At 32.8% G+C, this 26055-nt stretch overlaps 1 protein-coding gene and 1 pseudogene across 1 annotated transcript; one reads left to right on the top strand and one right to left on the bottom strand.

Moving 5' to 3' along the window:
• Positions 1-1813: 1813 nt before the first annotated feature.
• On the bottom strand, positions 1814-4139 carry LOC115967938 (annotated as a pseudogene).
• A 16426-nt stretch (positions 4140-20565) lies between these two features.
• On the top strand, positions 20566-25071 carry LOC115967942 (phosphoglycerate kinase, cytosolic-like). The gene is made up of 6 exons (XM_031087102.1): positions 20566-21084; positions 22137-22214; positions 22337-22597; positions 23057-23374; positions 23968-24126; positions 24700-25071. Exons 1-6 carry the CDS (start codon positions 20890-20892, stop codon positions 24907-24909), a joined length of 1221 nt encoding a protein of 406 aa, XP_030942962.1. The 5' UTR covers positions 20566-20889; the 3' UTR covers positions 24910-25071.
• The last annotated feature ends 984 nt before the right edge of the window (positions 25072-26055 follow it).

A 26055-nucleotide genomic window follows, 5' to 3' on the forward strand; every position in this document is an offset into this window, starting at 1 on the left:
AAAAATAGGGACTAGGCATGGGCATTTTTGTCTATTAAGCATCTCTATTTTTTCTGTTCAGTTTTCTCTTTACTTTAGAGAGAAAACTTTTTGGTGAGTCCGGAGATAAAATACCTGAACTCCACCATTTATTTTCCTTCCTCTCCACCTAACCAAACACACTTAAAAAAAAAAAAATTCTCCCCATTTTTTCTCTAAAATTTTTCATTCACACTATATCACCTCAAAACAAACAAATTCCTAAAGCTTAGGGACTGTTTGGATAAGAAAATTTCATCACTTAATTTTCATAACTCATTACTCATCACTCATAACTCATTACTCATAACTCATCACTCAATTTTTCACACTCATTTGGCATCATCACCCAATTTCCATCACTCAATATTTTTCACACTATTTGTGGGTCTATACCTGTCAGCCGGTGCAGCTTTTTGTTTTTGTTTTTTTTTGTTTTTGTTTTCAATACCCAAACTCACCGAAGCTAAAAATAAAAAAATAAAATAAAAAACCAGAACTGAAGACCGAATCAGTGAAAAAAAAAACAGAACAAACCGAACCAATTAAGGAAAAAAAAAAAAAAAAAAACCGAACAACCAACCCAAGAGAAGAAAGGAAAAAAAGGTCAAAAGTGGTCAAAAGGTGTTGCTGGTACTGTTTGTGGGTCCCCTATGTGTGTTTAATTACAATATTGTCATTGAGTTATGAGTTATGGAAACTAAAAACAATCAAAATGTGTTTTCAGTTTCCATAACTTATAACTCAAAAATCAGAGAATTGAGTGATAGAAACAGAGTTATGGAAACAAAGTTATCGTTATCCAAATAACCTTTTTGCTATAAATCCTATAATTTTTGAATTATAAATTATAGAAACTAAGAATTGAGTTACAGAATTTGTCAATCCAAACAGCTTATTAGTCACTTTTTTCCTTACAATGTAAGGACTTTAATACTTAAAAATAAAAAATAAAAAGTATTCCAGCACTCAGTTTTGTCAAAAGCTCAATCAATGCTTGTCCTTTCCCGTCACAAAGGTCTTTTGCTTTTGGAAAATTGGTGTTAAGACTAGAGTGTCAAACACGCTGAAAGCCAAAAAAGAGATTGCTGAAAGGAATAGAGTCGGTCAAGTTAAAACTTAAACTAATGGCATTTCTTTTTAACAACTTTCGAGGTGCGGCAGAATGAGAATCGGTGACCACGATGTTTCCATACAGAGAGAGAGAGATTGGGAATAGTTAATCTAATTTTTTGTTAAATTTTTTTTTATTAAAAGTGTATTAAAATATATTTGTATTTTGAAAATAAAAAAATAAAAAAAGGTAAAATTTTAAAAAACTGTACATAAGGACTAAAATCAAAATACTGAAACTGATGTCAAATAGCCTTTTAAATGTCAAAACCTAGAAGCGAGAGGTAACAGAGCAACTATACCAGGAATCATAAGCAAAAGATTAATATATATATTGATAAGAGAAAAAATATATAAATTGACTAATTGTGTGGCACACTCTTTAATATGAACACAAAAGGCATAGGAGAACATATGTCACTTATAGGTCTGTCCAACAAAGCCGAAGACCTGACCCACCTGGCCAAATCGACCAGACCTGAACCGTTCATCATCCGACCCGACTACTTGGTGGTCGGCGGCGGGTTCCTATCATCTGGCCACTTATTATTATCAAGAAATTTTTTTTTTAAAGTTCTACGTAAGCATTGCCAATGCTAATAAGGGATTAAGGTTATTAAAGCTGAAAAACAAATTAGGAAGCGATTTTTTAAATAATATGAAGTGCCAATGCTCTCCTTTGTAAAATTCTCTAGCACTTTTTGAACTATATATTTCAGGAACTCTTAATGGTACAATGCTTTCCTTGTCCAAGTTTAAAAAATCATTTAACTCTTTTGGGTTTTTACACTAGGCTGTTTGCATCTTCTGGTCTTTTTTGCTCAAGAAATTTGACAAGGCCTTCAAGAGCAACATCGTTACCATCACTCTTCAAAAGTTCCTCTGCAATTTCAGCTGGCGTAACCTCTGCATTCTCCAACAATCCTTCAATCTCTTTAAAGAGTCGGTGGTCACCATTGATACCAAGATAATTAGAAGCTAACAACTTGAACCCATCCATGGTGCAATATGACATGTGCACGTGCATGTCCATACGGCCTGGGCGCAACAAAGCAGGATCAAGCCGGTCCTTATGATTGGTGGTGAACACAATAATTCGCTCATCTCCACAACTTGACCATAATCCATCTACGGAGTTCAATAGACCCGATAGTGTGAACTGAAAAATCAACATGATATGAAATAATGTTAGATAAAATCATAAGACAAAGTCATTTAATTTGAATCATAGTGGTACTGCTAATGTTTGTTGACAATGTTCATAGCACATGTATCTAGTTAAAGATGTATTCAATGGATAAAACTCCAATTTTCATAGAGCCTAAGAGAAATTATTGGTTGGCAACCTTATCATTATTTCAAGAAATTTCAAAAATGTTATAATTAAAACTTATCATAATCACTCATTAGTCCATTTCAATCTAATAAATATATGATATTAGATTCAACACACATTCTCACAACACATACTTATCAAATCCAATCCACATAAGAATCACACAAAATCTATTTGAAGTGTATAATAATCTAATTACCATACTAATTATTATTATTGTTGTTGTTGTTGTTGTTGTTGTTATATTGTTTAGAGTAATTGAAACTAGTTTAGTTTTTATGATAATAAAGAATGCTAACCTTAGAGGAAGAATTCTTAAAGTTATCCTCTTCCTCTCGATCTTCCAACTCTGCACTGCAATCTATATCCTCAATTACCAGTATAGAACGATTAGATGTGGAAAGAAATATCCTTCTCAACTCTGAATCTGAGTGTATGCTTGAAAGGTTCAAATCATAGATATTAAACTTGAGGTAATTAGCCATGGCAGCAATCAAGCTTGATTTACCAGTACCCGGAGGGCCATAAAGCAAATACCCTCGCTTCCATGGCTTGCCAACCTTCTTATACAACTCCTTCCTTCTGACAAACCTGTCCAAATCATCCTTGAGCATCTTCTTCACCTCTGGGTCCATTGCCAACTTCTCAAACGTAACTGGATGTTCAAGATTAATAGAACCCCATCCACCCCATCCACTATAACCTTCATCATCACAACCAAGACAATCATGGCTATAAAGCCTTACCTCCTTTTGTTCTTCTTTTATAGTCTCAGAACTAGTTATTACATAAGGTAAATAAGAGTCTAGCACAACATTTTTGAATTTCTTATCAAAGGAAAGCTCAATAAATTCCTGACTACCATGATGATTCTCTCCTAGCTTTTTCTGGAAACTTCCATTTGAGCTTAATGTTTTCAAAGCAATCAGTAATCTCCTCACCTGTTACAACCTCAATGGTTGATTTCTTTTGCCTAATGGTTTTGCTTACTTTGAGACGTTTTGTTGAGTCGCTAATCTTGTTACGTAGGTAAATTGTGGCAGCTTCATAGATTTGATTGGTAACGATACCACAGTTCTCTTCGATGATGAGAGTGAGTTGAGCAGATTGAGGAGTAAAGAAGTAATGTTGAAAGATGGAGAAGAGATAAGAGCGGAATTCAGGAGGTACGTGTTCATTTACCATGGATCTTGCTAGCATCACAAAAGCACTAATGGAGGCATAAACTGAGAACAATGTTGTCAATGATATAGGCATCTCTTTTAGAGAAAACATGGTATGAAGGTAAGGTTGTCCACCAATCACCTCTTTCAAATCCTATAAAAATGAGAGTTTGTATGTTAGATCACTTAGACAAAAACCCATAAATTTGTTGGGATAAATCCAATCCCATTTATGTGTAAATTAAATTTATATAACATAAACACCAAGAAAATCAACCACACCCTAGAAAAATCACAAGGCAAATCCGACCAATCCATCCTAATAAAATAGAAATTACAATACTTTATAATAAATTAGGAAAATAAAATAATACCTCTATAAGAATAACAAAATCTCCACTCTAAATACTTCAATGCTATGTCACTATGTGGCCGTAGCACCCGAAAAAACCCTCCCAAGAAAACCCTCAATTTTTCTCTCGTGTATATTGTTCGAATGAAGGAATTCTCACAAAGTGGCGCTTCTCTATATTCAACACACACACCCCTTTATAAAGATAAAGAAGGCCGTGCGAACTTGCGCAGCACGCTCATTGAAGAAATTGACACCGCGTTCCCTAAACGCTAAGTAGAATTTGCATAATATATCTTGTCAAAAACAAAAGAAAAAGAATTTGCATAATATATCTTGTCAAAAACAAAAGAAAAAGAATCTGCATAATATAATACTAGGGCACATCCAAAGCACAATTCTGGTTCTTATTTCAACGTGTTCGTGGTTCCTTAAAAGGCAAATGATGATATTGGGCCAAATGTTGGATGGGATGTCCATCAGATATGCTACTTTCTTTCTCGATAAAACACTGTTCAAATAATTGTGTTTTATTCCTTTTAGGCTTTAGATAACCTATCACAAGGAGAAAGATATGCCTTTAGATCAGGCATCTTTAATATTCACAATTTGCTGCCTACATTTTGCCAATATCTTTATAAAAATTCACTTTTCCTCTCTCTATGGGCAAATTTTCCCTGTATGAGGTGGAAAGCCATCATCTTTTAAATAAATACGATAAGATAATTAAGATTTGAATATTTGACATCCATTTTATAATAATTGTTCTCTATTATTAAGTCAATATATCAATTAAGCACGATACAACTTATAATAACTAGTCGCTAACCCGTGCGATGCACGGGATAATTAAACAAAATTTATACACATTCACTTTTATTGGTACAATCATTTGAAAATAATTCTAACTAATACCCAAATGTAAGAGACACATTGACTTACTATTTAAAGTAGCTTTCTGAAGAATTTACACATATTGTGCAACTGAGCCTTAATTTCTCATCAACAATAAAAACATGGAAATTCAAAACATGGAAAGAAAATAAAAATTACAACAATTAATTCTATTATCTTTCATGCTATACTTTGTAATTGTACGGAATTAAGTCAACTCAATTTAAGTAGTTCTAATAAAATTGGCTTCTACTATTCTCTATTCTATAGAGATATGAACATATTGGATTTTTCAAACAATTACCGGTATTGCAATAAAATGATTTATTATTGAAAATAAGAACCAAAGAAAATCTGTCTATAACTTAAGAAACACAATATACTAAAATTAAAGAGATAAAATTTTCGGAGGACAAAATATTATAGATAATTTTAGAAACAGATTATACACTTAAAAGGGTTAGTAATTTATAGCACTTACCCCCCACTATTAGTATACAGACACCATGTGCGATCGTCGTAACCCTTTGAAAGAACCTTCCCCAATTGGACCCTATCAAAAAAAAAAAAAAAAACACCCAATTAACAAAATTGATCCAAAATGATCTAAAAAGCACACAAAATCAATTCAAAAAACAAAAATATGAGACAAAGTAATTACTTTCCGCTGCCAATGGAATCGTCTTTTGTATTTATGTTCCAAACTGCAACACTTATCTCTCTAAGGCCTTCAATTAACGAAAACACAAACTTCTCTTAGAATACCGGAATATTATGATCATCTATACACACACACACAAAACAAAATCAGCATAACTCACTATAACTCTATAGAAGCCTCAAAAATATAAAGAGAAATTAAAAGGGTTGAATTTGATATTTACGTTTGGAGAGAGAGAGTTTGCAGAAACTGTGGCTTTATATTTCTTAACTTGAGAGAGAGGTAAGGTTGCTAGGGTTTTGAGGTGTTATAATGTTTTTATGTAAGGTTGCTAGGGTTGTACTGACGTGGAAAATTGTGGTGCCAGCAAAGATTTCGGTTTTATATATATATATATAGATAATATAAGAGTAAATTAATTAAAAAAAAAAAACAAATTAAGAAAAACATTCAAGTTTGACTTTGAGAACATACCGTTATCGGATATTCTTGACTAACAAGGTACCATATACTTGGCCACGAAGTAATCCATCATGTAACATATGGGGATTCTCAACAGACAAAAAAAAAAAAAAAAATGTAAGAAATATATGGAAAAATTGGATAAGAAACTCTACCAAAGAAAGTTCTTTGAAGGCCAGCGTCTGCGTTTTGGCTTTTTTTTTTTTTTTTTTTTTTTGAGAACGGGCATTGTGGGTCCCGTGGGGAAAGAGAAGAGCATTTTTTTACTTTTTTAGTGGGTCCCATGCACTGTTCACAGGACCCACAAGTACTTTATTAAAAAAATAAAAAATAAAAACTTTAAAACTAGGTCCCACAGTACTATTCACACATTTAAAAATTATTTTGTTACAATATTTTCAGTTTTCAGCAAAATAAGCAATATCCAAACAGACCCTAAATCTGACCCTTCTTCTATTATTTAAAGGTCTAAATTATGTCATAATAGGCTATGTCACCATTCCACTTACAAACCTTAAAATAAAATTAAAAAAATTTTCAAAAAAAAAAAAAAATGGTTCAAATTCAAAAACCAATCATTAAAATTTGTTTTATAATTTAGGATAAATTATAAAATACACCCCTAAAGTTTGGAATTGTTTAAATTTTACACCCCTAGAGTTTCAAAATTTTGATTTTACACTCTGAAATTTGGTTTCGTTAGTAATTCGTTTATTTCGATTAGTTTTTGAAGTTAAGTGACACATAATTGCGATCACGCCGATCAGCCCATAAGACTCAGTTTTGCCCAAAGTGAAATCACAAAACTCAAGCTTAATTTCAACCAAATAAGATAAAAAGAGAAATAATATGTCCATAATATTTTTACAATAAATCTTAAGTGATAAGTTGTTACTGGTTGTTATTATTAGAGCAAAAAAGTAATTTTAATGTTAGGTTCAAATTTAAACCAATAACAACTAACCACCTATAACCACTTATAATTTGTTATGAAAATGTTGTAGATCTATCACTTTCTAGATAAAAAACGCCGGTTTCAATAAAATTAAAAAAAAAAACACCGAATCAGTTTCCAAAAAAAAAAAAAAAAAAAAACAAATACAAAAACAAAACCAAAAAACCGTATCAACTCTATCAACCAAACTCAAAAATCAAAAGCAAAACCCCACGGTTACCTTAGGTGGAATTGTTATCGGGTCGCTGGATTGCCTGTGGAATTGTTGCAGCGTGGTACTGAACAAGTGAGGGCCATGGTGGTGGCGGCTCTTGCGGCAGTGGCGTTGATGGGATTTCGGTGGTGGCAATTCTTGTAATCTGGGAGCTTCGGTTTATCGGTGGCGTGGGTTTGGGATTTTCTGCGTGTAGAAGAGCACGACAGTGGGGTAAGGATTTTCAGTCGGTGGTGGAGCTGTCATTTGCTGTGGTTGGGTTTTAAATGATGGGGTTTGCCATGGATGGGTTACCGGTGATATAAAGGTTCGGACGTGGTGGATTTCCGGGTGGATGGTGGCTTTGTTGGGAATACGGTGGTTCTGAAATTTGTGGGTTTTGACAGATTGTTTTCTTTTCTTTTTTGATTGGTGGGTTTATGGTGGTTCAATGGTGTGTGGGTTACTACTTACTAGTGTGAATTGATGGGATGAGAAACATAGCAAGGGATTTTTTTTTTTTTTTTTTTTTTTGAATTTTTTACTGGTTCCTGATTGACTGCGGTGATGCTTCAGATAGTGGGGCTTTGTTTTTTATTTTTGAATTTGGCTGAAACGGTGTAAATCACAGTGATGCGTGGCATATGTCCTCAACACTTGCTCTTAATAGATAGTAGTAGAGGTTTGGGAATGGAGAGGGTGAGAGTGGTGGTGAAGGAGATCGCATACGCCGAGAACCACGCAAAGCTCTCACCTGTGCAACGCTCTGTGATAATCCCAGTTCTCTCTCTCCCTCCGCCACTCTCTCTACTGCTTCGGCCTCCTACGCAAGCACCAGTTTTGTGTTTTCACTTGGGCAAAACTTCGTCGTTTTGAGCTAACCGGCAAAAACAAAACACATCAGTACAATGATGTGTTGCTTAACTGCAAAAATTAATCGGAAGGATTGAATTGCAATTTTTTTTTTCATTTAACATTAATTTTATAACAATTTCATTAACTGTCACGTTTCAAAAACAATTTGGAAAATAGCATATCAAGTTTCTAAAACTTGAGTTTGTTGAAAAATATATCGAGCATTTAAAACTCGAGTTTTAGTGCGCTGGCATGGAGAATATTCCACGTGGAACTCGCCTTTTAGGCTTGAGTTTTATAAAGAAAATTTGGGTTTTTAATGGGTTTGGGTTTCTTCATCTTCATGTGGGTTCCTCTTCAGATCTTCTACAAGTTTAGGTTCTTTCTTCTTCTTCTTCTTCATGTGGGTTCTTCTTCAGATCTTCTTCCTACGTAAGGTTTTCATATGGTGGTCATTGTTGGAGGGGGGAACGAATTTGCTCTTTGCAGAAAGTGTAATTGTGGATTTCACGGTGAAAATTTTGGTGGGTCTGGTTTGATTTTGGTTAATTTTTTGGAATTGAATGGTGGGTCGGTTATGATTTTGTGGTTTTGTGTGTAATCATTGGTGGGTTTGGTGGATGATTCTTCTTCTTCTTGTGGGTTTTTCCTTCTTCCATTTTTGGTTCTTCTTCTTCTCTTGCACTTTATAGAACTCGAGTTCCACATGGATTACTTGTCTAGGTCAACTTCACTAAACTCGAGCCTCATAGGCTCAAGATGCTATATTCCTAACTAGTTTTAGAGAGATGCTTACTTTAGGATGTAAAATCAAAATTTTGAAATTTTAGAGTGTAAAATCCAAACAACTCCAAATTTCAGAGATGTATTTTGCAATTTACCCTATAATTTATTAGCCGAGAATGGAAGAACCAATTAAACGTAACATCAAAATCGTTGAGAAAATTTTATAATGGCTCAAAGCAAAAGTGAAAACTAAAAACAAAGAAAGACTTTAACTGCTAGATCCGGTTGAGTCAATCCAACCTAGATCTCTTGTATAAGTGCTAACATATGCCCGAAAAAAAAAATGCTTTGTCAATAGGGCACCGGCATTAATTTGTTATCTCTTAAACACATGAGGGACTAACATAATTACTTAGACCCTTTACTATTAAATTTAGGGTCACCATTTTGGACCTCTTAAAGACTAAAGTGTCATAAACCTTTTTTTTTCTCTCTCTCTACTGTGTGAAAACAATGAGAAATGCAATGGTCATCACTCATCACTAAACCAATGATAACTTACCATAGACAACATAACTGAAAGCTACTTCTTTTATTGTAACTATTCCTTAAACTTAAAATTTTTTTTCCTTGATTAAAAATTGTTTCAAAAAGAATCTTTGTAAAAAAATTTTAATGAATAGTGATGGTGTCTAAAAATAACCAAACTCCATATTCGTCCATAGAAGGAATGACAGGGAACTAGCTACTTGTCCTTCGTCCATAGAGGTCTCTGGACGAGATTCTCCCGCTTTTGAACAACCTTCCGTCTAGCATTGCTTAGGACGAGCTCAGCAACGGTTGTAGAATGAAAAGATAACCGCCATGGCGGTTATGAAGGTGTACTCTAAACTTTCCAGATGTCGTAAATATAGGGGAAGTTATCTAACTGATAACTGTTTCCTGAACCTATAAAAGGGCACAAATCTCCGACAAAAACGAGGTAAGTACTTTCTAGACACCATCTCCATAAGTTTGGAATTCTTTGTTTCGGAAGAAGAGACTAACTTTATCATCGGAGGATTTGTGACCAGTCAACCCCAGTCTCCTCTGATCTTTCGTTTCTTATCTTTCAAGCCCTCAACATCATCACAATCCGTGCTATTTAGTCTACTGATTTCCTAATAATTATCAAATAGAATATTTGTAATTCTGAAAATTCTCCCCCACACACACTATATAAAGGCTTCAACAATATTGCAAATTTCATATACATCCCAAAGCAAACCCTTTACCAATATATTCAACAATGTTTATCACAAAAATCCCTTCCTCTTTTTACTTGCTAAGCTTTATTTTCCTTCTGCAAAGTGCTTTTGGGTTGGAGTATAAATGTTTAGGCGTACAAAATTCCACAATCAGTGACCTTTATGGTACAAATTTGAATGAGCTTTTCAGTTATCTTTCCTATTAAGTCCCTGCCAATGGTTTTGCACCCGACACAAAGGGTCGTGATGCAGGCAAAGTTTATGGGCTTACCAATTGTAATGTATTTTTTTTTTTTTTTGAATACAAGATAGAATTCTACTCTAGCTTAATTTAAGTGTATATGTGTGTGAAGCTTCCTCTTGGAGACTTGAACCCTGGCCCTTGGCCCACACACCCCACAAGTACTTATACTTATGGAGTGACCACCGCACCAAAGGTGTGTAGTGGTACCATTTGTAATGTTGATATCGAAGAGAAAGATTGCCAAAGTTGTATTGTTAATGCAACAAACGAAATTCGGTCACTTTGCCCAAACTCTAATGGTGCAATAAAATGGAGCAATAATTGCACAATGAAGTACCATAATGTGGATTTCTTTGGCCATATTGACCATGAGACATGATTCTTCACAAAGGACCTGCAAAACTTGACTAATTACCAATCGATTCACCAAAAGAAAAGTGAGTGGTTGACCCAACTCGTTGGCCAAGCATCTATAAACCCACCAATGGTTTTATTCAAGAATTGGATATTGGTGAGAATAACAAACTCAACGGGTCAGTTCAATGCACTAGAGACCTTTCAAGCTTGGACTGTATGAAGTGCCTCAGTGATTCAATAGGGTTTGTTCCAAAATGCATAGATTTCAAACTCGAACCAGACCGGGCAGTCCAACCGGGTTAACTAGAAACCGGACTGAAATCCAGTTTTTTAGCATAGAGAATAGGACCGCACCGTTCATTTAGAACCAGTGGCATGAACCATGCGATCCAACCCCGGTTCAAGCATGCTTGTTAAATAAGAAAAAATCAGCCGATTCAAGCACGCCTGTTAAATAAGAAAAAATTAGAAAATGCGCTTACCAGGTTTAGAACCCAGGCACGATCAGATATGCAGCTGGAGCATAACCACTCAGCCAAGCTTGCAAGTTGATGCTCAACAATAACAAAAAAAAAATACTTGAAGTAAACTTAACGCAAATTTTTTTTTTTTTTAAATAAAAAAAACTTAACACAATTCTATTCTACTTAATTAAATTATCCATCTCTTATAAGGAATATAAAAAAAATTATAATTAAAATCCTACAAAGATATTCAACTTTACTTCAAAAATTAATCATAAATTTTAATGTTTTCATGGTTATTATTTTATTTTATTAACTTTCTTATTTAATTATTAAATATATGCTTGAAAATCATTAAATTTCCCTCACATATATAGATATATTAGTCAATTTTGCTAGTTTTATAAATTTAATATCTATATTTAGGCTTTAATTAATTATTAAATTAATTATAACATCATCACGGTTCAACCCCGATTCAACCTCGATTGGACCTCAAAAACCTTGAACCTCTCTCTTTTACGGTTCAATGAATGGTCCGGGTTTCAAAACCATACCAAAATGTTGTGACTCAAGTAAAGCAATGCGGTTGTTTAGTGGGACTTGTGAACTTAGATTTGAGGTTTACTATAACAAAGCTTAAAGTTGGAGGTTGGAGTATCCTGGGATAACAATAATAAGATGTAATGTGTATTTGGAATATACTACAACTATAATATAAAAGATGGTGGGTGATGAAATTTAGTACTTCAAGATATGGTTGGTGATAAACTTTTTTCCTTTATTGCATGTGTTACAAGTTTTATCTGAACTAGTGCACAATTGAATAAGATTTGTTGTGGTTCCTTTAGTTTTATTTTTCACGAATCATTAACCAGTGCAATGTATGAAAAAAATTCAGTAAAGTGCTTGTTTGGCCTTATTTTTCACTAATCATTAACCAATATGAAAAAGAAAAAAATCAATGAAATAATACTCGTCTGGCCTTGCAATTTTTCAAGGTAAATGCCTGTTATTTTTCTATTTCCTTGTTTGGGAGTTTTAATAGAGAGAAAAAAAATAAGTAGAAGAAAACATTCATTCCTCAATATTCCCTCAAAGAGCCAAACTCTAAAATTTTCATTCCCCCAAAATTTGGAGGAATTAGAGAGAATGAAATTAGATTTAATGAATTTTATACTAAAACATCCAAATTACCCTTATATATTCAACTCTTTTATTTTAAAATATAAGTCTAATAGTAATATTTTTATAAAATGATTTCATTCATTTTCCTCTATATTACTCTCAAACAAGGTTACTTATGTTTCATTCAATTCCATTTCTTTATTTTAAAACATTCGAACAAGATTACTTAATTTCATTACATTCCCTTAAAAGTTATTATGGTTTTTGAGTGGAGTTATAGTGTGTCTTTGTGTTAGAATCCATTTCCCTCTTCCTTGTGTGTGTGGATGTGTGTGTGTTTCTTTATAAAATAAAAAAAGAATGGGTAATTGTCTAATATTGCTTAAGAGAGTATGTTGTGTGTAGTATAACTTGTCCCACCCTCCCTTAAAAGTTACCATGACTTTTGAGTAGAATTGTGTGCCTTTGTGTTAAAATCTTTTTCTCTCTCCCTTGTGTGTGTGTGTGTTTGTTTCTTAAAAAATAAAAATAAAAAAGTGTTTATCTCTATGAAATTAATAGTACCGTCATTAATATAATAATAATAACAATATAATCAAATTATTTTTGGTAATTTATTCCAAAAAGAAGTATTTTTAGACCAATATTATCCAAATAGGCAAACACTTAACTGTGCTTTCAAAAATAAAAACCATATTTTTCACTTCTTTATCAAACACTTATTTCTGATTTTAAAAATTAAGTTTTCAAAACATACATTCTAAAATTGCTATTTTTTTTTTAATTGCATATTTTAAAACAACTAGTCCAATCGGACTGAAAATACATGTAAAATACTCACTAGGTTGGTTTCAATTAATTCAAATAATAAAGTCTCGTTATTATAAATTTTAAAACTTTTACTACTTTCCTATGTCACACTCTTGGGGATGTTAAACTTCATTGATGGTCTATGTGGAGATGACAGTATCTTTGTATTCACTACCTTCCACAAGGATCAACTTGACCCTGCGTTGTTAAATCCTGGTCACATGGACATGCACATTCGTTTGGCCTATTGAACCATTAAGGGGTTCAAGCTCTTGGTTTCCAATTATCTTGACATTCATCACCCACTCTTTTGGAGAGAGTGAAGTGAGAATGTAAAGGTCAGTCCTGTAGACGTGGTTGAAGAACTCATGAAAAGTGATGATGCTAACGCTCTTGGTGGCCTGGTTAAACTCTTAAGGGCATTTTTATTATAAGAGTAAAGTACAAATTCTGAATTACAATAAACCCAACATTGATATGTATAGTAGGCTAAACCCGAGACTAACTTACACTTAACTACAATTAATAAAATTGTAGTACAAGTAGGAAATTGGACTTGTGCACAAAGTATGATTAAACTTGGGTCTATAGGGCTAATATATTTCTAATAATATGAAATTTGCTGATAAGTTTTAGTTCACAAATGACATTTTTTTTTTTTTTTTTGGGGGGTAAAAGTAAGGTGTACGGTAGGATCATGTATTCTAGACTTAACCAAGAAGCATATAATTTACATATTTAAAAAGAAATTTGGTTATAGTACATTAATTATAGTACTTAATTTTGAAATTATAGTTGCCTTGGACCTTAATTATAAATTTGGTATAGTTGAAATAGTTTCTGAGTTTAAATCTTAAAGAAAAAGGTAATTAAATTTTGCATCCCATAATTTGAGGTTGGTTGTAAATTAAACCCTTTACATTTAACTCTCCAATTTTAAAAATATTTCAAATTTAAACCATAAACTAGTGACAATGTCAATGTTCCTTTTTTTTGTCAGGATTTATTAGAATATTGTCATTAACACACCCTAAAAGACGTTGTTTACAAAAGAGAATTAGAAAAGATGCCATCGCTTCTAGGCAGTTTATTTTTATTTGTTTTTTAAATAAACTTTATTGGATGCGCGCAAGTCAAAACTTTATTCTAAATAGCTTTCTAAACTAATAGTCAACTACTATGTTGTGTTAATATTGAATAACTAAGCTAAATGCATATTTGGAAGAATTAGTAGAATAAGGATGGATGCATTAAGATTCAGAACAAGTAAATTAGAAGGGCTTCATTGTTATTGCACTTTATATGTTTTATAAAATGCTTCTCTGAGAAGTTTAGTTCTAAGACAATTTGATTATTGGAAATGCTAAAATAAAAGGTTTAGGGTTTTTGAATAACATAACTTTAAAGCCATAATAAAGACACAACTTGATTTTTGAATTTTGTATTGAATTTTAATCAACCATTGATTTAGAGCAAAAGCTTGCATCTCCCTTGGGAATTTGAGAGGCACTGAAATGTGAGTTTTATTCAGCTGATATACTTGATTAGTAGAAGTTTTCAATCGTGAAATTGATTTTTTTTTAATGTATGTTATTTCTTACCCTTTTTTTTTTTTCATGCTATATTGAGATAGGAGTTTGGGAAGAGTGAAAAAAATTGAAGAGAAGGATGTTGTCCAAGTTAGTCCCCCAAAAAGACCAATTAGATCGTATTTAATTTATTAGTAAGATTCAAGTGATTCATTTTATATCCACTTATATTTAATTTATTAGTAAGATTCAAGTGATTCATTTTATATCCACTTATATTATTTTCCTTATTGATTTATTTAAAATTATCTAAGTTATTAAATTTAGATTTGCAGTAAAAAGCAAATAGAATCTATGAAAGCTAAAGGCATTGTCAATAAGATAAGCGTAGCTATAAGTTGCATAATACTTATATTTTTAAGGTAATTGTTATTATTTAATTGACATATTCATGAACATATTACTTGAGTATGAATATCTAACATTACAGGTTAAGAATAAGATTAAAGAAAAGTTGAGAAATCTTGACGAAGACTCTAGATTAGAGATCAAGAATGAAGCATGTGAGAATTCTAAAAAGTATGCCAATTTGATAAGTAACATTCATTGTAAATCACATAAAGTATTTACCTATGAAACTTTTAACATGCATTACTATATAGTAAATTTCGTTATGAAACCATTTTTGTTCATCATATAATGCTAGTTTCAATAGATACTTAGTGTACCCCTAATCGTGTTCATATAATGGTTAACAATTTAAATGAAAGACAAAAATCTGTCATTCAAGAGTTGGGTTTGGAAATTTTTTGGATTTAATTTTTATAAAATTGGATAGATATTTATGCAAATGGTTAATTGATAATTTTGACCTAAATTTGTACGCATTGGATCTTTGTGGTAAGATGTTACCAATATCCATTGGAAGATGAAGAATATATTCTAAGAACAAAATCAAAGGGAGTTGATGTATCTACTATTGCAAGTCCAAAAGAGATAAATCATATAAGCCAAAACATGGGCTAAATGTGGAAAGGGGTCTACCTATTAACCTTTTAGAGGGTAAGTTGTAGGAGATGGAAACATCAGGAAATGAATTTGTGGTTATTCGTTGTTGTTTGTATTAGGTACTTTATTATGTCCCACAACAAAACCTTATGTCAAATGGTCTTTTATTTCAATACTCCATAATATTGAAGAGATTAAAAACTTGAATTGAGCAAAGTTTGTGTTGGATTTTCTCAATCAAGGTGTGAGTAAATATAAAGACAAGAATCATGTTAGCATTAATGGTTGCATGCTATTCTTAATGGTAATTTGTAACAACTAATTACATTCAAGAATACAATGTTGTTTATTAAATTTCTATGACTCTTTTGATTAAATTTCAATGACCATTTTATACATATTGCAATTGTTTTATTTTGAGCATGTTAACCTTGAAATGAATGTTGAACATGTGTCCAAATGACTTTGGCCACGTTTTTTTACTATGGAAAATAAGAAGTTAAGCAAATACATGGCCAAAGTTGTTTGGGCACGTGTTAAACATTCATTTTAATGTCAACATGCTCAAAATAAAACAATTGCAATATGTATAAAAGGATCATAGAAATTTAATAAACAAAATCATATTCTTGAATGTAATTATTTACTACAAATTACCAGAACAGCATGCAACCATTAACACCAACATGATTCTTGTTTTTATATTTGTGCCCATCTTGAATGAGAAAATCCAACACGAACTTCGCCCAATTCAAGTTTCTAATCTCGTCAATATTACGAAGAATTGAAATAACCATTTGACATATGATTTTGTTGTAGGACATGATAAAGTACCCAATAAAAATAGCAAAAAACAACCCACAAATCCATTTCCTAGTGTTTCCATCTCCTTCAACTTACCCTCTAATAGGTTAATCAGTATACTCCCTTCTACATTTGGTCCATATTGTTGGCATATATGATTTATCTCTTTCGTTCCCACAATAATAGATACATTAACTTCCTTTAATTTTAATCCTAGAAATGTTATGCATCTCCAATGAATATCGGTCACATCTAACCAAAAATATCTAGTGCATACAAATTTAAGTCAAAATTATCAATTGACCATTTGCATAAATCTCTATCCAATTTTATAAAACTTAAATCCAAAAAACTACCAAACCCCAATTGGAAATGACAAATTTTTGTATTTCATTTAAATTGCTAACCATTATATGAACACGATTAGGGGCACACTAAGTATCTATTGAAACTATCTTTATATAATGAACAAAAAAGGTTTCATGATAAAATTTAATACGTAGTAATGCATGTTAAAAGTTTCATTGGTAAAATACGTACTTTACATGATTTGCAATGAATATTATGTGTCAAAATCCCAAAATTTGTAGAATTCTCACTTGCTTCCTTCTTAAACTCCAATTTAGAGTCTTAATCAAGATTCCTTTACTTTTCTTTAATCTCATTCTTAACCTATAATGTTAGATATTCATACTCAAGTAAGATGTCCATGAATATGCCAACTAAACAATAACAATAACCCAAAAAATTTAAGTATTATTCAACTTACAGCTATGCTTATCTTATTGATAGTGCCTTAAACTTTTATAAATTCTATTTGCTTTTTACCGCAAATCCAAATTTAATAAATCAAATTATTTTAAATATAACAGCAAGTTAAATAATATAAGTGGATATATAATGAATCGCTAGAATTTTACTAATAAATTAAATATGATCCAATTAGTATTTTTGGGGACTAACTTGGATAACATCCTACTCTTCATTGTTCTTCACTCTACCCATACTCTTAACTTGATATGGCATGAAATAAAAACAACATAGACAACAACATACATTTAAAAAAAATAAAAATAAATATCAATTTCACGGTTGAAAGGTTCTACTATTCAAATAAATCAGCTAAATAAAACTCACATTTTAGTGCCTTTCAAATTGCCAAAAATTAGATGAAAAATAATAGGGAGGTGCAAGTTTTAGCTCTAAATCAATGGTTGATAAAAATTCAAAAGCCAAGTTGTATCTTTATTATTGTTTTAAAGTTACATTATACAAAAAGTCCAAACTTTTTATTGTTGCATTTACAATAATGAAATTATCTTACAACTAAACTTCTCAAAGAAGCATTTTATAAAACATATTAAGTGCAATAATAAAGAAGTCATTCTAATTTACTTGATCTTAATCTTAATACATACACCTTATTCTACTAAGTAGTCCAAATAGACATTTGACTTTGTTGATCAATATTAACATATAATAGAGTATTCAACTATTAGTTTAGAGAGCTATTTAGAAAAAGGGTCTGGTTTGTATCAAATACCAAATTAACAATAGATCTCCTTTTATTTTAAGGATTTTACTAATGTGTGCCCTTAGGGCACACATTAATTTCCATTTTTAGAAAAAAAATTTCTTGAGAATTGAAAAAGTAATAACAGCTTTTTCAATTCCCGATAAAATGTTTCCAAAAATAGAAATCTTAACCGGACCCTTATTTTAATGGGATGTTGCCATACCATCCACTTTATTATCCAACTGTAAAGATTAAAGCATCACTCCCTGTCATTTATTCTTTTTCTTTTCTTTTGGGTTTTTGATGATGTGCTCATTTTTTCTTTAACTTTATCATCCATCTGTTAACTTTTTAAAAAACATTTATAATAATAACATTGTCAACATTGTGCTTGCTAACAAACCATTTTTATTATGAGTTACAATGTCTTCTTTTATTCTCCAAAGAAACTCAACAAGTAAAAAAAATTAGGAATTAGATTATAGGAAAATAATGCTATTACTAATGCTTGACTGCACTCAATGGAAAGTAACCGAAGCAAACTCAACCCAGAAGAAGTCATAGGCACTACCAAATATATCCCCAAACAATATTTTAACAAGTTTAGGACCAAGTGGAAGGGCAGGGAGATTCAAACTAATGAATAGTTACCAAATATATCCACAAAGTGAAATTTCCATTGATGTAAAAGAAAATTTACAAAGACATAAATACAACTAATGGTATCAACGTTGCAATTGCTAGCAAAACATTTTTATTATGAGTCACAATGTCCTATTTTATTCTCCAAAGAAACTCAACAAGAAAAAAAAAAAAAAAAATGTATCATGTAGCAGTAAACAACTCCATTGGGTTAGGAAGTTGGTCCTAGCATGCCTTTTTCAAAGACAAATTATTGTTGCAATTTTTTTATTATGTATGACTACGTAGTTGGCATGCTCTTTTCAAGGACAACTCTATCATGGGTTTAAAAAGAAGGCATGCCAAGTGCTTGAGGAAAGTTCTCATAGAATTTCAAATAGGAGTTTCTCTCAACGTTCTAGTTTGGACCATGTTTTGGTTCTTAGTTGTTGTTACATCATAGCATAATTTGATATTCAGAAACCTCATTATGGGCATTCTTCTAGGGACAAGGTTTAGCTACAAAATTGGTTGTAGCTTAAGGCTACAAACTCACTCAATAAAATTGTTAAATATTAGCAATGCGATGTGTTATACCATGTTGTGTATGCTAGAGTGGATGCGGAAGAGGAAGCATAGAAGAGGAACACTGAGAACACGAGGGTTACGTGGTTCAGCCTTGACGGCCTACATCCACGGAGGAATCCCTTAAGGGCTACATCTTTATTGTATGAGAGTGTAGTACAATAATTTCCTGTGTTACAATGAACCCTAACATGAGTATATATAGGCGACTAAACCCTAGACTACTAGTACAAGCAGGAATGGGCTTGGGCCTATTACATTGGGCTAATATGTCTAATATATATCTCTAACACCCTCCCTCAAACTCAAGGCGGAAGCTCGGTGAAGACTTGAGGTTGGATAAGTATGAGAAGATCACTTGGAGATGCCTTGAAGAATGCCTTTGAAGAAACCACAATGAAGAATGTGCCAAATGTCCAATTTCGGAGCTTCAAATGAAGAAACGGAGGCCAAAATCGAAATCTACGCGAAAAACTGAGCAAGATAGGCCCTTTTGGAAATTTTGACTTTTGGTCAAAAGTCAACGCAAAAAAGTCAAAGTCAACTGGTCAAAGATATTAAGTAAGTTTGTAGCCTAAGGCTACAACTAATTTTGTAGCTAAACTTTGTCCTTCTTCTAGTGTCTGGTTTTCTTTGTATACGTGTGAATATTCATATGAAAATTTGAACCAAACAAGGGCTAGTGAATATTCAATCTGACATCTTCAATGAAACTCAAAATCTTAACAGACTCTAGTAATCCAAATCAACTTTCGAAACAAAGTTAAACAAACAACACCTAAATCAATTAATAACATTGGCGATTAGTAACACTGAATAAAAGTTAAGACAATTCACGTGCATCTCATGATCGTTCATTAGTACTAAAATCAATTTAGTCAAGGAATTCGAAACAAAGTTAACAAACAACACCTAAATCAATTAATAACATTGGCGGATTAGTAACAATGAATAAAAGTTAAGAAATTAATAACATTGGCGGATTAGTAACAATGAATAAAAGTTAAGACAACTCACGTGTATCTCATGATCCGTTCATTAGTACTAAAATCGATTTGGTCAAGGAAAAAGAGAAAGAGAAATGACCTTTTTGATGGACTTAACGCTCTAGGCTAACACCGTCGCTGGAATTGAGAAGTACCCTTTTTTTTTTTTTCTTTTGTTGGTCTTCCTCGTGCCTCTGGGTTCTTAAGACTGGTTTTGGAAGAGAAGAAGCATATATAAAGAGAAGAAGCGTAGGGACTAGAGCAACAGAAGCGTGGAGAGAGTAGAAGACTATAAAGCGTAGAGAAAAAAAAAAGTAGGGTAGAAAACCATATGATTGTTTTTTTTTTTTTTTTTTGTAAGGTTTTTAATACATGACTTTCTTTACAAGTAATTAGTATCCGCTCTCCAATAAATAAATAAAATTAGTATCCGCTCAAATTAAATGAACTGTCAAGATCAAAACAACACTAAATTAATGGTTCCGATTTAATTAGGTACAATACCATAAAATTAGGTCCGTAGAAAGACCTAGAGAGAACAGGAATATATTGATTCCCACGAGAACATCGTAAGTTAGTTGGTAAAGTTTGACAGAACAGAACAACCAAACAAAAGAGAATATGCGAGAATCAAACCAACGAGTTATGACTCATCAGTCATACTTCACTAAACCGTCTTTAAACACCTAAACTCTTCAGCCACCCTTCCACCGTTTTTTGTTCTACAACTACTGCACCAAAATATATATAAAACCCGTGTGTGAAGCATTGTGATTTTCACTTCACTTTCACATAGAGCCTTTTGGGTTTTGTGTGTTTCATTCAAAGTTTTAAACTTGCAGGCGTTATTATTCGACAAACAATGGCAACCAAGAGGAGTGTGGGAGAGTTGAAAGAGAGTGATTTGAAAGGGAAGAGAGTGTTTGTGAGAGTAGACCTGAATGTGCCTTTGGATGATAATCTCAACATAACTGATGATACAAGGGTCAGGGCTGCAGTCCCCACTATCAAGTACTTGATGGGTCATGGTGCCAAAGTCATTCTCTCTACTCACCTGGTAACCAATCCTAATGACTGACCCTTTTATTCTTCTTTCATTGTCTAACACAAAGTTGATATCTCTTAAAATTGCTGATTGTTGTTTTGTCTTATTATGGAATTCTTGGGGTTTTATTGATTGGCGCCCACTGCTACTGTTTATTTTCGGTCTATGATTGTTTGAAATTTTCGTTATTGTGTTTTCTGTTATTGCTGATATATGATAATACTATATGGAATCTGAAATTATTCCTTAAAGAGGGTGATAATCTGAAGCATAATGTAAATTTTTTACAGTAAGTGGTTGGCCGTACAAGAATATGCCACTAAAAGCAATGCAGTTTTAGCACAAATGATCTGATTATAATTCAATTTTTTTTTCTGAATCTAGATATGTATGACCTTGTCATTCTGAATTTGTTCTCCAGTCTGTCTAATTGGAGAACTAGAATTGAATACTCCTACTAGTCCAGATCAAGAGAATGAAAGATAAAGAAATAGAATTGATGGAAGAGGAAGGAGAAGAATTTTGTAAAACTAGGGCCAAGCAAGCCACCCAATCTTAACTACTTTTAAAATAAATAAATAAAATCATTTCTGATTTAAGGCTTATATGAGTATGTAGTTCCCTGAATTTGATGGATAGTTTAAGTATATCTTTTTTGAAAGTTGCCAAAGTGTTAAAAACAGGGTAAAACTGATAATATAGAAGAATGTATCATAGGGCTAGATGATAAGAAAAGAGTATGGACCTATGGTATGGGTACTTTCTCCTTGCATTTAATACTTAATAGTATTGAAGTCTAGGGACCAATATTCTTGAGGTTAATAATTATTAGACTTCAAAACCATTCTATTCTCAGTACAAATCCATTTTGAAAATTTGGATCCGAAAATAGTTTTTTGGCTCTAACAATATATTTTTCCATTGAATACTTTTCACTGCATATGTGCTTATTTACATTCTTAGTTGGACATTTGTGGTTGTGGCTCACTTGCTTGCAATATTCATGCATGAATACCTTTTGTTTTTCATGGCAAGTTCCTTAATACTCTTTCGGTTCTTTCCAGGGACGCCCAAAGGGTGTCACACCTAAGTACAGTTTGAAGCCTCTTGTTCCCAGGCTATCTGAGCTCCTTGAAGTCAAGGTGTGCTTTCATCTGCAATCAAATATGACTTATTTATGGTTTTTTTAATATTACTATTCATTACCACTAATTAAAAAAACATATATTACTATCCATTACCTGAAGGGACATCTTGTTGTTAGGTTGAGATTGCTAATGATTGTATTGGCGAGGAAGTTGAGAAACTGGTGGCAGCAATCCCAGAAGGCGTTGTTTTGCTCCTTGAAAATGTGAGGTTCCACAAGGAGGAAGAGAAGAATGACCCCGAGTTTGCAAAGAAGCTAGCTTCTCTTGCAGACCTATATGTCAACGACGCCTTTGGCACAGCTCACAGAGCCCATGCTTCTACTGAGGGTGTTACCAAGTTTCTGAAGCCTTCTGTTGCTGGTTTTCTTATGCAGAAGGTATGACCGTCTGCAATTTATGATGCTTTAAATAAATTTTTTTTTTTTAAGTAAACTTTTTCTAACAGTGGCTATATCTGCATGCATATTATCCCTTCTAAATCAGACCTCCGTATAGCATACAATCCAAATTCATCTATTTACATCATCCAAGCTCAATATTGTGATCTTACAGAATGTAATAGGTTTTGTCCAGTTCGATATCCTTGTAACCAATTACCAATGAAAAGCATAATTTAATCAATGAAAAGCATACTTTAAAATCTCTCCTTCACTCTCCTCTTGGGGTCAATACTCAAAAAAAAAAAAAAAAAAAAAAAAAATGGTTGTGTATGTGATGTAGTCCACTAAGACAAAAACACATTTAGTGGCAAATTTTCCGGTCATGTACCCTGGTCATCTATGCTACTTACATCTGTTTAATGGTTGAAATCATGTTTTTCTCTCTTTTTACCATAGGAACTTGACTACTTAGTTGGAGCCATCTCAAATCCCAAGAGACCGTTTGCTGCCATCGTAGGTGGCTCAAAGGTGTCATCTAAAATTGGGGTGATTGAGTCTCTGTTGGAAAAGGTTGATATTCTATTGCTTGGTGGAGGAATGATCTTTACATTCTACAAGGCCCAAGGGCACTCAGTTGGATCATCCCTTGTAGAGGAAGACAAGCTTGATCTTGCAACATCCCTTCTTGAAAAGGCCAAGTCCAAAGGGGTTGCTCTGTTGCTACCTACAGATGTGGTAATTGCTGACAAGTTTGCAGCAGATGCTAATAGCAAGGTTTGTTTTCCGTAGTTCTTACCCTTCAATTATTGATTTATGAAATCAAAATCTTCATTAAAATCTTTGTGAAAAATATATTCCGCTTAATTTGACAGTGAAAGTGGATTAACTATATGATTTATGGATCATATGCAGTACACATAAACCACAGTGTTTAGTATATGTTTCTCCATTAAAATTAAAGCCTCTCTTTTTGACTTATAGCTGCCTTATTATAGTATGCTTGATTTCTAATTGACCTGTAATGCAACAACTAATATACCCATTTCTCATTCATAGTGAGATTAGTCACACACAAATTTCGTTTTCTTAGTTTTTTTGTTCAGTGTCATTTATTTTTATATCTTGATTGAAGGGCCTCTTTTTGCAAAAAATAAAAAGCCACAAATTTGAATGGTTTACTGAAGACCCTATATTCAAGTTTCTCTGGTTATCTCTCTATATTTAGAGTCAAATACATTCATTCTTGTAGCATTGAGGTCATAAATTATGACTAACAGATTTCAGTTGGATGAAAAAGAGATTCTGAGTATATCAATTGATATTTACATGAATTATGTGCTAGCTGGTTTAACATGTACTCTCTGCAGGTTGTGCCAGCATCAGGTATCCCAGATGGCTGGATGGGCTTAGATATAGGACCTGATTCCATCAAGACATTTAATGAATCACTGGATACTACTAAAACTGTCATTTGGAATGGACCTATGGGTGTGTTTGAGTTTGAGAAGTTTGCTGTAGGAACAGAGGTATGTCATGGCAACTTGGACATGACTTTTGAGATTCTTATGTTATTATTATTGTTGTGTATTCTCATGTTATTGTTTTCACAGTACATATATGAGAAATTTTCAATTTAAGGATTTAAAATTAAAAAATTAGGAAAAAAAAAAGTTAAGCTTAAATAAGTTAAGCTTGACTATTTCAACTTGGATACAGAATCTCTTACCTTGTCTATTCTCCAGTTTATGTAGAGCCATATACTATATAGTGCATTCATTACCACAGTTTGAGAGCTGCTTTTAAACTATATACATGAAAAAGGGGATTGTAGGATAATTTTACTGACTTTCGAACTTTTAAGCCTTATTTCATGTACTTAGGGTCATTTGGCAAACTTTGTCCTCCCAGGACAATATTTTATGACAAAAATATCTCAGGAGATACTGCTACTGCATAATTAAATGTCATATTTAGTTTGAGAGAGAGAGAGAGAGAGGGAAAAAAAGCTTGCCACTATTGCTATTTTTATTTTTATTTTGTTTAAATCCAAATGTTTTGTACTGGCAATGAAAATTGACAATAGCAGTTTCTCATCGCAGGTAATAGCAAAGAAGTTGGCAGACCTCAGTGGAAAGGGTGTGATAACGATTATAGGTGGTGGTGACTCTGTTGCAGCTGTGGAGAAAGTGGGGCTTGCAGACAAGATGAGCCATATCTCAACAGGAGGTGGTGCTAGCTTAGAGCTGCTTGAGGGCCGGTCTCTTCCTGGAGTTCTTGCTCTAGATGATGCCACCAGTGCTGCTCTTTGAGGCCATTTTTGTCCATTTTTCTTATTGCTTCTATCTACAATGTAACTTTCACTCATTTCTACGATGTTTTCTGGATCATTAATCATCTCTATGCTACTACGGTATCAGGACTACATATGAGGTTTATAAATAATCAAATTTTGTTTTAAATGATGCTATTAATACTTTTAGGCAAGAATGGTGGTGTGGTGTGGTGCCTTCAATCAAAATTTGTATGTTCAACAATCTAATTACCACTTTGTTTACCCCATGGAAAACAATTTTCCGGGAGACCAAATCTAATGATTTAATGAGTGTGTTGCAATATTAACAATGCTCAAGAAAGTTGTTATGAAACATTTGCGAGAGCCATAGAAGCCCGGGCAGGTAACTGCAAGTTTAAATCCCAGAGGCCTGAGAGTGAGAGTTACCTTATAATGCACTCCCTCAAACACAAACCAACATTCATATATCTTAAAATGGCAACATTAAATAGTTTCCTCTCAGGACCTTAATTTGGCTAACTGATAATAAGTAATGGCTTTTTCTGTCTGGATCATGTTTTTCACTTTTATTTTTACCAATTAGTACATAGCTAGCCAAAACGAAAGTTGTTAGGCTGATGGCCAATGCTAATCCATATTCAAATTTCAGTACTCTTCTCTATATGAGTTTTCAATTTTCCAAACTTCCAACGAAATCAGGAAAATCTATTTATAAAGGTGAGTTATTCGCATGGTTTTTTAATGATCTATGTCCATATTAGCACATATAAACAAGTTTCCAAATCTCTGTACTCTTTTACAAAATATGAGACCATGGAAAGGAATAAGATACGTGATTTGAATCACCCTATAAATGTCTAACAGTCCCCAACACCATTCCTATTGTTAAGATCAAATGAAACAAGCTCAGGTTTGCTCTTTGGGAGGGGAACTAAGAGACGGGATAGGATGGGACTAATCCATGGCATTTTCCGAAGGAAAAATCTTGTTATACTCCCTATTACATATTCTATACACACTTCTTTTGAAATCGTGTTTTGAAAATATGATTTTTCAATCCATGTGGCAATGTGTAAGTGTGCAATAGCAAGAGTATAATAATCATTAGCCCTTTCCAAATATCTATTTCTAATCCTTTTTGGAGAGATAATACAATAGAGAG

This window comes from Quercus lobata, chromosome 11 (assembly GCF_001633185.2).
Source record: "Quercus lobata isolate SW786 chromosome 11, ValleyOak3.0 Primary Assembly, whole genome shotgun sequence".
In the NCBI taxonomy this organism is placed as follows: Eukaryota; Viridiplantae; Streptophyta; class Magnoliopsida; order Fagales; family Fagaceae; genus Quercus; species Quercus lobata.

What these genes read in the sequence shown, in the direction of transcription:
- LOC115967942 (XM_031087102.1), top strand. Translation starts at nt 20,890, where the DNA reads ATGGCAACCAAGAGGAGTGTGGGAGAGTTGAAAGAGAGTGATTTGAAA. An exon ending in TCATTCTCTCTACTCACCTG is followed by an intron (nt 21,085 to 22,136) that starts GTAACCAATCCT and finishes GGTTCTTTCCAG; the next exon opens with GGACGCCCAAAGGGTGTCAC. An exon ending in CTGAGCTCCTTGAAGTCAAG is followed by an intron (nt 22,215 to 22,336) that starts GTGTGCTTTCAT and finishes TCTTGTTGTTAG; the next exon opens with GTTGAGATTGCTAATGATTG.